Below are 11507 nucleotides of genomic sequence, written 5' to 3'. Positions count from 1 at the left end.
GTCCTGCTGTGTGCTGGTGACAATGGCCACGTGTCCTTGGAAACGGGGAGTTCCATGTTCCAGGCTGGGCGGGATGTCACTGAGGAGCGGGACGCGACACAGTCGGGGCACAGGGAATTCACAATGGGCACACCTGGGGAATGCCCTGCCTTATCCCATGGCTGACTCAGCTCATTTCCAAGTGCAGAAAGGGGTGCTCTGGCCACAGCAGTTGCTGCAGTAGCTTTGCAAACCAGGGCTAATGAAATATTTCTGCACAAAAGTGCTGCACTTGGCTCTCTCTGAGGCAAAGGAGCAGCTTAACACCCCTAATCAGAGCAGCAAGGTGCAGCCCCCCAGCACTGGGTGATCCTGTCATGGGCCAGTCAGTCTGTGAGGCTTCCAGCACATATGCGGTCACTCAAATATTATCTCTTTGACAAAATCCCCCAACCTTTCCTCATCCCAGTCTCCTAAAAGGAACCAAGCCAGCAGCAAGCCCAGGCCCCCATGTGCTGTGCAGGAGGAGCTGACATGGAAAGGCCCACGCTGTCCCTGAGCACAATTACAGGCTGATAATTGTGCTGACTGCAGCTGGTTGTTGAAGTTACTGACACATGTAGATAAACATTTTATATTCAGTTTATGATGGTTTCATTGTCATTTTTCCCCCACCCAAGATTATTCCTGATTTAAGTTGGCTGGCACCAAAAATAAGTGTTGTCCAGTCATTACAGGGAGAGGGAATAAGAGCATGTAGTTGAGAATGTGTTGACTATTACCGTCCAAAACACATTTTCAATGACATCTTTTATTTGTTTTCAAGACCATGTCTGTATCTACCCATGTCTGATCTCCTGGCTGCCCCACTGACAAGGACAGTGCAGTTTGGGGAAAGAAAGAGAGGAAGCAATTTGTCAAACACCAGAGCCCACATCTGTGTCCCTTTTTGGGAATGACTGGATGGTGTTGATTATGGATCCCCAGTTATGAACTATTAGAAAAGTCTGTGTATGAATCATTAAAGGAATCCATGGAGGTGTTACACTGGATTCCAGAATGTCCAACAGCCTTTCTATATCTTTTAAAGTTTATTGATGACAATCCCTGCTCTGGAGTTACCAGATTTCACTGACCCTTTGCACTGCTCATACATGAGTGCCTTTGCCTTGCACAGTAACTCCATATTTAGCTCAAAGAATGGGAATGAAGGAAGTAACCCTGTGGTATTTTGAGCCTATTTCTCAAAAAACATCTAAACAATGTACTAGAGGGATGGCCAATGCACCTCAGAGCAGAAGCCACCACGGTCCTGATTGATAGAATATACTTGAACGTAAATGGGAAAAAAGTGACAGTCTATGTGCCACACATGGTTTTGTCTGGTGTAGAGCAAAAAGGAGCTCACTGGTTATCCCTGAGCGGAATCTAAAAGTAATAGGTGGTACTTCTGGAACAAAAGACCTTGAGACCCAGGCCCCTCAAAAACTTTCTTTGTCCTTGCTGCACATGTGCCTAGAGTGACATGTGGGTCACCTTCCTGCCAGTTCAGGATGTGCAGAACTGTACTTAAGTGCTACTTCTGTTCAAAGTTTTCTGGAGGCAAAAAGGGAGCTGGGGCAGGGGCAGAGGGGGGAATGTCAATAAGTGATAGGTTGTCCTGAAGTCCCTTTTGCCAGGGCAGATGCCATGGGGGTCTCTCACCCAGAGGAAGAGCCAGGACCCACAGGGCAGATCCTATGTCCTGGATCCGGCCAGGACAGGGGTAATTTTTGCAGCAGCCAGGAGGAGCACAGCCAGGACCTTGGGGTAGTTGGATATCACCTGCCATGTGGCAGGGGGAAATGGAAGGGGTTTGCTCTTCCTCTGCCTATGTGCTGTAAGTCGTGGGGTGTGCCAAGTTCTGTATGGTGAACAATCATGTGTGACTCCTTTGCCTCTTGTACACTCTCCTTTTAGTGTTGTTATTACCATTTGTGTTCTTTTTTCACTGCTGTTTCTAGTAAATTGTTCTTATCTCAACCTGTGATCTTTACCTACTTGTGCTATTCTCTCCTCCTGCCTCAGGGAAAGTGGTGGGGAAGTCAGTGAGTGGCACATAGTCTGAGCTGTATCAGTGTGAGCACAAAACTGGGGAATACCATTCCTACACTGCAACAATGTGTAAAAACTAATTTCCTAAGTTACTTTCCTTGTCTAGTCCTACAGGAAAATGAGCCTGCTGAAAAACAACTGCTGTAATTGAACTGAAAGCCTGCTAGGTAACGCTTGTTTTAAAGTACAGATTTAATAAAGTTACAGAGAAAGCAAAAATTAATTATTGACAAATAGTCTTTATAATAACATTTTAAAATATTTTAAAATCTATGATAGGAGACATTCCTGTGATCGTTTTCCAGTCCCACAGTGACAAAGAATTCTATAAAGTAAATTACAATTGAATATTTTCAGCCTCTAAAAATAAGTTAAGTAAAATAGCAGAAAAAGTTATATTTGAGTTGCATTTCCAAAGCAGATGGTTGACTTTAATGCTTAAGGCTAAAGAAGGGGAAATGAGAGAATCTGTGTGTTGAAAAAAAAAAAACAAAAAACCATAATGGAACTGTGCAAATGCATTCTGTTCCTCCCTGAAATGGAAATTCTCATATTCAAAATATGATTCAAAGTTGAGGCCATAATTTCAAGTGATTTGTTGCCAATCAGCTGTGTTAAATCATTAAAGAGAGCATTACTGATCTGGCTTCACAGGCATCTGAATGAATGATGAACAGAAAATCTATATTTTCTTGGATAAGTCAGATTTTCCAGAGGATTTGGAAAACAGGTTTGGGTTTGGTTTTTTTTTTTTCCCTCCCTCTAAAAAAAGGCCAAAAGAGTTCATGCCTTCACTTAGTCAGTTCAAGTTTCTGAAGGGTCACTCGGCTAGTACCAAGGTCACAGACAGTGGATTCCAAAAAGATGTCCTTGATCTTCAGACTTTTTACAGACAAAATACCATGAACAAAAAAATTAAAATCAATTGAATTCAGACAGCACTTTGCTCCATTAAAGCACAAACCCACACTCTAACCTAACCCTAACTCTAAACCCACACTCTACCCTGATCCTAACCCTTCTCATTAATATGCACACAGAAACACTGACAGCCTTGGTTGGCAGAAAAAGGAAAACTGTTATTTCCAGACAACTCATTGAGAGCAGTCAACGTTAAAGCCCCTGCCCTGGCTTTCACAGCCACTCCCCAGCTGTACCCATCCCTGCAGGGCAGGACCAGCATCAGGAGGACCTGTGGCAAGAGGTGGCGACAGTGGCAAGTCCTTCTGCCCAGGGCAGAAGGGACCCTCTGCTCCTGGCTGGAACAGGGGCCACTTGCCCGGGTGGATATGGTGTCCCAGAAAGAGGAGGGGTCTCAGCAAGAGGCCAATCCACCAGCAGCTCTAGCAGGGCTCTTGCAACTCTTTATTCAAGGAAAAGGAATTGTTATTTCCCTCACATAGTCCCTAGACACTGGTTTCTCTCCCTTCTAATGCCCTTCACCTTCCCCTTGTGCCCCACTGTGGGTGACACCCCTGTGCTGGAGGGCGCAGCCATGGGCCCCTGGAGTCCAAGGGCCATGTCAGCAGTGATACCTCTTCCCACAGGAAATCCTGCTGCAGCTGCCACACCCTCAGCATAGCAGATGCCAAAGGCAGAGCGGGCAGCAGAAGCAGCTGGTCTGTCACAGGACCAAGCCCCTAACCTTCCTATCCAAATATCTGGATACGCAGTGACTCCACAACCTGATGTAATCGAACTGGGGGCACTCCCCTCTGATGTTTCAGCCCAGAAAGTAGAACCAATTTCAGTCACTCCAGCTTTGGAATTGAGTAGAGGAAAATGAGTTTACATTTGAACTGATTCATAATACGCCTTTGGAGTGGTCATGCACATGGGACTTCTGGAAAGAAAGAGACTTTTTGACATCTCAAGGCTCCAATCAAAAATGGAAAACAAATCTTTGGTTTACTTGAAAGTATCCAGAAACCAGAGGAAGTTGCCATCAGGCATTGCAGAGCACATCAAATGGGTAAGACCAAACTGGAATTGGGGAAACATTTAGCCAATGAGGCTGCAGAAAAAGACATGTTAGAAAACAAAGTTTTGTCTTTAATACCCTTGCCAGAGATACCTCTCCCAGTAGAAAAACCAGAGTATAGTGCTAGGGACTGTCAATTAATTGAAACTGTGGAAGCAAGACTTGATCCACAAGGCTGGGCAGTTATCCCAACTGGGCAAAGAGTAGTCCCAGAATCACTCTTATGTGAAAAAGTGGATTGCAAACACAAAGCCATTAATTGGAGTACTGAAAAACTTTTGAAACATTTGCAAAAATCTATAATTGGGTCTGAAATGGTTCAGACTGTACAATCAAGACTCCAAAAATGTATAGTTCATAAAAGAGACAACCCTAACACAGCTTACAATGTAGTGCTAAGAGCCATAAAATCTGGAGGTGTTACAAGTGAACAGTGGCAGATGGATTTTACAGAATTTCCCAGAAAACAGGGGTATAAATAGTTCTGGTGCATATCTTTTCTGGGTGGCCAGAGACTTAGATTTGAGGTACCTTTAGGAATGTCATCAGATAGAGGTTCCCACTTTATTGCAGGAGTACAAGAAGCTAGGAGAGCCTTGGGAATAGCTTGGGATCTTCATATTCCTTATAGGCCCCAAGCTAGTGACAAAGTAGAGAGAATGAATTATACAATCAAATTCAACTTGGGTAAAATATGTTAGGAAACCTCCTTGACATAGGTCCAAGCTTTACCTGTTGCTCTACTTTGAATTAGAATTCAGCCATGGGGACCAGCAAAATCTGCCCCTATAAGCTGCTGTATGGTTGACCATACCAAGTACCACACATTGCAGGAAACATACACATATAAGGAGAGGTTGATTTGAATAATTACTTCATTTCTCATAACAAAACTTTACAGGTTTTACAGTGCAAGCAGTTGCGATCTCCAGACCAACAGGATTGGACATACCAGTGAACAAGTTCCAACTAAAAGCTTGGGTGTACTTGAAAGATGGGGAAACTGCTCTGCTACAGCCCAAGAAGGACCTTTCCAAATTCTGTTGACAATTTTACTGCATTGAAATGTGCAGAGTAAAATCATGGATACATTATTCCAGAATCAAAAGAGCCAAAGCCCCTTAGCTCAAGACAACATCTCCTGGGGATTTGAAGAAAGCTGGACCAAACTTACTTCATGGTAACCCAGCTGGACTTGGTTAAAACATTGGTCTATAACTGTTGTAATGCCTTATGCTGTAAAATGAAATATAGGTATTAAGAAACTAGTTCCCATAAGGAACTTTGTCTCAAGAAAAGGGGGGATTTGATAAGGACCATAGAACAGAGCAGCACAGCTGTGGTAGTCTGTTATTTTACAGTTTGTTCTTCTGTAGTATGTTTTAATATTCCTTGTTGTAAGTTTGTAATGCTTCATTCTATGTACCCCTTTTGGCTTCCCTAATGGTTCAGTCCTGAGTTGTTTACCACAGTTTTCCCCACCAAAATGTATGTACATCTAGATGTCAATCCACCTGTATACCTCTCTTGTTCCCTTGTCTTACCCCTGTCTGTCAAAGATAGCACACTCCTTTGCTTCTGGAGTGTTCCCCATCTTTCATCCCTTCCTCGAAGCAGAATTGAATTGTAAGGTTTGCTCCCTCCCCATGTTGGCTTCTATTGGGGAGCCCTTACCCTGCACCCCTCCCCTAATGCCCTGCTATTGGTCAAAGGTTGTGTCCTCCCCGTGTTCCCCCTACCCTTTAAAAGTAGTCCTTTCATGTTCAGAGTTGTCTCTTGCTCTGCTCCCCTTCGAGATTAAATCCTTGGAGATACAGACAAGTTTCCTTCCCTTATTCCTCTGCCTCAGTTTCCTCATGCCCTGTGCCTCTGCTGCGCTACCCACACCGCAGCAATCACCGCCATCCGTACCAGTCTCGGCAGAGACTCAGGGGTGGCCATTCGTGTGTTTGCCCTCCGGCCACAAGCAGGACAGCGAGCCAGCCAACCTCCATCCCGTGGCTGCTGAAAGCCAGACTCACACAGCCTTGAAGAAGTGGATGAAGGATATAACTTAGGCAGACAGAAGTCATGCAAAACACAAGCAGGATGCCAGCTCACTTCTGAAAGGCTGACAAAGCAGAAGTTATGGTGCAAAAAGCGATATTGTTCTTACTCCAAAGCGGGGGGCGAGGAACAGTCACCTAAAAAAGACACGTTGAAGACAGACCCCAAAGAATCATATGAGGACTTCCAATAAGGGGTGCAAATTTGTAAAATAAAGTAATACATATACATCAAATAAGCAGGGATAGCTAATGAATGGGTATTCAGTGTGTAAGATAAAAACTCTGTTCACCAGACACTCATGGCACTTGATTAGAGGAGGGATCCTCTGAGTGACCAGCATGGTGTAATAAAGGATCCCCGCTTTCCTATACTCAAAGCTGTGTTAGAAAGTTTCTATTTGGCCAGTTTCAATAACAACCTCTCCTGGCACAGCTTTGAATTATTCCCTTGTGACCTGTCACTGTATGCCAGGGAGAACTTTAAAAGCATGATGAGACACATGGCCACAGACACATGATGCAGGTGACCAAGGGAGAGCAACCATGGGAATGCAGAAGGAGGAAACAAGAAACAAAGATATTTCTTTTTTTTCTCCAATACCATGTATGTACAGGGAGGCCTGCGGTGACAACACCTGGTGGAGGAGGCTGATGTTGCCAACCTGTGGACTGTGACATCCCTTAGCAATGGGCTGTGACCGTACTTCCCTCACTGCTTATCTTGGGGTGACCAGAAGGTGAAATGCCTGTTTTGCTGTCATTGGTGAGTGAGGCTGATGTCACTGAGCAGTGGTCTGTGACATCACAGAAGGAATGGATGATGACATTGTGTCCCTTCACTGCTTATATACAGTTGGCAGAGCCTGGGCCAGTCTGGCTCCAGCCTGAACTCCATCCAAGCAACATTGTGAGGACTGGAGGATGGAGGATCAAGCCAGGCTACTCTAGTGCTGGGTGGTGGCTGTTACTGGCAGATCTTGGTGCCAGTCTCAGAGCCATCACTCCTGTTTCACTGCCCTGCCTGCTTCAGGCAGCCAAGCACTGCAGATGCAGCACTGAGGGTGAGCTGTGCAGGAAAATGTCCCTGCGGGGTGGCTGTGGGGTGCATGATGGGACTCAGGGAGCTGGGAGGGTGGCCTCCTCCAGGGGCCTGGCCACTTCTTCCTCCCTGCCCCAAGACAGCCATGGCCTCTCCCTCCTGCAGGAGGTGACAGCAGTGAGGGCAAACAGCCCCTGATCCTTATCTCTCCACAGTGTGCTGCAGAGCACAAAAATGTCCACAGAGACCAACAGCAACTGCGCCATCTGCCAGGACACTTGTAGGCATGTGGCTTCTACTCTGCCTTGTCACCACCAGTTTTGCCTGGGCTGTATCCTGCGGTGGACACAGAGAAATCCAGTGTGCCCACTCTGCAGAAGAACAATAGTGACTGTCCAATTTTCTGATCATGGAGAAGATGACTATCTGGACACATCCATCACAGTCCCTGAGGAGCTGCTAGATGGCAACAGCCAGCGAGGGAGAGCTCTCAGCAGCCTGGATGAGAACAGCTCCCATCCTCCTGTGGTCTCCCCTTCATCTTCTCCACAGGGGATAGTGTCTCCAGCAGAGCAGGAAGGATCAGGGCTGGAGTTTGTGGGCAGCATCCTGCCTGAGGTCTGGGCAGAAAGTTTCCGTCAACGACAGCATCTCCTGGACTCCATGAGGCCCTGGCTGCATGAGAGGCTGGAGGGAATATACCAGGGCTGGTGGTGGGTGGTAGACGCCATAGAGAGCAGCATCTTGCATGGCCTTTGCATCCATGGGCCAAATGCTGAGATGCTGGTTGAGGTGCTAGAGCCTCTCCTCGAGGAACACACGGCACCACTGGTCCATGATGCCATCGGCATCATTATGGGCCAGCGCCATGAGGAGGCCCAAAGGCTTCTGCACTCCAGTGCTGTCAGGGATGAGAACAATGGCCCTGTGGCCAGCTCCAGCTCCAGCTCCAGCTCCAGCTCCAGCTCCAGCTCCAGCTCTACTTCCACCAGCTCCAGCTCCAGCAATTCCAGGAGCTCCAGTTTCAGCAGCAACAGCTGCAGCTGCAGCTGCAGTTGTAGTTACAGTTGCAGCTGCAGCTGCAGTTGTAGTTACAGTTGCAGCTGCAGCTCCAACAGCTGCAGCTCCAACAGCTGCAGCTATAACAGCTGCAGCTCCAACAGCTGCACCTTCAACAGCTGGAGTTCCAGCAGTTCCCGGCAAGGGACTCCCGACAGCAGCCCCACAGGCTCTGATGAGGAGGAGGAAGCTGGTATATGAGGGGCTTCCCCCTGCCCAGGGCAGCAGTCACAGCCCCTCTGCTCCCAGGGCAGGGACAGATTGTCCACTGGGCCCCAGCATATCTGACAAAAGAGGGGGTCCTAGAGCTCTCGCCAGTCCTGCCAGAGGCTGCCCCACTGGCACCTCTAGAAACCCTTTATTCAAGGAAAAGGAAATAAATTGTTATTTCCCTCACAAAATCTCTGTGTGCTGCTGTTCTCCCTTCTAATGCCCTTCCCCTTAAGCCCCACTGTGGGTGACACTCATGTGCTGGGGGGCACAGCCGTGGGGTCCCAGAGCCATTGGGCCATGGCAGCAGCACCTCTTCCCACAGCCTCCTGCTGCAGCTGCACACCCACAGAGCAGATGCCATAGGCAGAGCAGGCATCAGGGGCAGCTGGTCCTGCCACAGGACCATGCCCTCAGCTTGCCTCCATATTTTCTCTAACCTGCCCCCTTGGGAGAGGGGAGTGATGCAGAGGCTTTGGCCAGGGTCCATCCAAGGTCAATCCACTAGATTTTTCACATCTTGTGCTGTCCTGACTGCCCCAAGGGCTACTGCATAAACAGTTTAATTTGTTCAGGACCCCACTTAAAATTATTCCTTCATGTCACATCTGACTGTACTCTGGAGTACACATTCTTCAAAAACCCACAGGGCCTAGGAAAGTTTGCGGTTCTTTCCTGCTTGTGGTCAGTGGAGACAGATCTGCTATTTTGTTGACTGAATTCATTGGAATTGGATGATATCCATCTTGACATTTTACTCCTAAAAGATGAATTTCCTGGGAAGTTCCCTTGACCTTACTTCATTTGATGATAAAACCAGCTTTCAGGAGGATCTGGATTATCTCCCATCCTTTCCAAACACTTCCTCTGCTTTGCTATCTTATACAATTGTATGATGGATGTGCTGCAGGTATTCTGGAGTCTCACCCTTTTCCAGTGCCATGGTAAATAGCAGGGCTGTGTTTCCAGCCCTGGGACTATACTGGATTCTACTGCAGGTGAAAGCAAACTGTGCCTCCACTCTCCTGGTCAAGGAATGGAGAAAAGTGCATGAGTTATGTCTATGGTGGTTCCACTTTGCTGCCATGGACTCCAGTTCATACTGAAGACTGAGCACGCCCAGCATGGCAGCACTTGGTGATGCTGTGACTTCATTCAGACCATGACACTCCACTGTAAGTCTCCACTCTCCCTTAGACTTATGTACAGGCCATACGGGACTACTAAGGGCTGAGTGAGTCTTGCTGAGCACTCCTGGGTTCTCCAGTTCAGGAACCATCTCATGGATGGGGGTCACGCAGTCCCCTGGGGCAGTATTTCTGACAATGCACTGTTGTGGTAGTGATCAGTACCTGTTGTTCTTTGACCCTCAGCAGTCCCACAGCAGAAGTGTCCCCTGAGGTACCAGGGACCAGCTCTCTAATTTCCTCTGTCTCCACAGCAGCTATCCTAAAACATCAATGGTGCCCTTTTGGGTCCTTGAAATACCCTCTGCTGAGAAAATCTATGCCAAGGATACACAGGGCCTCTGGGCCATGGCTGTTTTGTCATTTGTGGCCAGTTGAGCTGGGCTCACTTCAGCTTCCAGAACAGTCAGCTGTTAGGATTTGAAGCGTCTATCTGAACACTGCTTGAGCTCAGGAGTTTGCATCTATGTGTGAGCTTTTCTGTATATTTTCTCTCTTTCTCCTCTTCTTCTAATTCTGTCTTCTTGTAACATTTTGAATAACTTAACATCAAGCAGGTTTAAAATTTGATAAGTGGAATGGGTCAAGTTAATGCTCTGAGAAGTGTTTTATGTTGATTGAGTGTTGTTCCAAACCTTTTGCCAAAGCTCGCTGATTTTCTAAAGTTTGCCAGTAAAGTTGTTTGTACCTCTTGAGAGTATCTTTTTAGTTTTTCTCCCATGCCTTCAACCCAGAGTACAAGAATCACTGTAACGCCTTTCAAAAGCCCTTTCAGCAAGTTGATTGGGGCCTTACAGATGGTTGTTTTTCCTCTCAATTCTCTCAAAACATGTCTCTTCACTTTTTCTGTGGAATTCCAGCCTTCGTCCCTCATTTGGTTACCCTTTTGCTAAGGACAGATTTCAGCATTAAATGCCAGCTTTGCTGGGGAAATTAGTATATACCTTCAAAACAGCTCCAACCAAACTCCACAAGTCAAATGGGCAGGTACATTTCACCAAAAATAATATCTCAAAAAAGCAATGTCTGTCCACTTTTCTTCATCTAGATTAGGTGAAGAACATTCATATCTAGATATGAATGTTAATTTCTTAAGATGAATTCAGTTTTCAGACATGAACTTAATCAACACTGCCACCACCAAAAAAAAAACTTTATTCAGAAAGGAAAATGTAACTGGTTTAGAAGCACATACTGTAAAGACAAAACAACATCATACATTTACATTCCTATGCATTTCACATTCAGTAATAAGGTGCTGGCTTGTTGAGTTTAACCTGTAATCCTGTGAACAATTATGTACCTTAGCAGGGCCAGAAATAGGATGTTAAGGTATATATAAACTAACAAATGTAGTGGTTTTCTTCTTGTTGCTGACTTTACTGACATTAGGGCAGAATATTCAGGGTTTACAATGACAGTGCAGATCCTACTGCATACAGGGCAGTGACATGGAAAAGGAATTGCTTACAGCCAGACTGGTTAGAGGCTGTTTCTTAAAAAGTTTGTTTCAAGTGCCACAGAACAAAGTTCTAACTTACAACAGAATGTGAAACAATGCAAAGATTTTGGGCAAAACCCTCATCTTCCATACCTCAACCTTAATGCAGAACCTTGTCCATGGGGATATTTTAATGTGACACAGGGCAAAGTGCTACCAAATGCCAATAATTAAATGACCAATGCATCTGAGGCAGATGTTGATCCAGCAAGGTCATACCACACTAATGGTCTGTACAGGATGCCTGTGATTCACCAGCAGAACACCATTTACCCACTTCCCAAAAAACCATAAAGATATTTTGGAAGTACAGACTACAAATGCCTTGTTTAGGTGCATCTCTTGAAAGACATCTCAAATTTGTTTTTCACAGGATTCACCTGTAAAACCAGCACTATATTATGCCAGG

General features: G+C 46.0%; 1 protein-coding gene across 1 annotated transcript; it reads left to right on the top strand.

The window, feature by feature from the left end:
* The first annotated feature begins 6973 nt into the window (after positions 1–6973).
* Positions 6974–8587, top strand: LOC128782115 (uncharacterized). Its single transcript, XM_053932276.1, has 2 exons — positions 6974–7163; positions 7357–8587. Exon 2 carries the CDS (start codon positions 7376–7378, stop codon positions 8399–8401), a length of 1026 nt encoding a protein of 341 aa, XP_053788251.1. The 5' UTR covers positions 6974–7163; positions 7357–7375; the 3' UTR covers positions 8402–8587.
* The last annotated feature ends 2920 nt before the right edge of the window (positions 8588–11507 follow it).

This window comes from Vidua chalybeata, chromosome Z (assembly GCF_026979565.1).
Source record: "Vidua chalybeata isolate OUT-0048 chromosome Z, bVidCha1 merged haplotype, whole genome shotgun sequence".
NCBI classification, from domain to species: Eukaryota; Metazoa; Chordata; class Aves; order Passeriformes; family Viduidae; genus Vidua; species Vidua chalybeata.
This window is presented reverse-complemented; position numbering and strand designations above follow the sequence as displayed.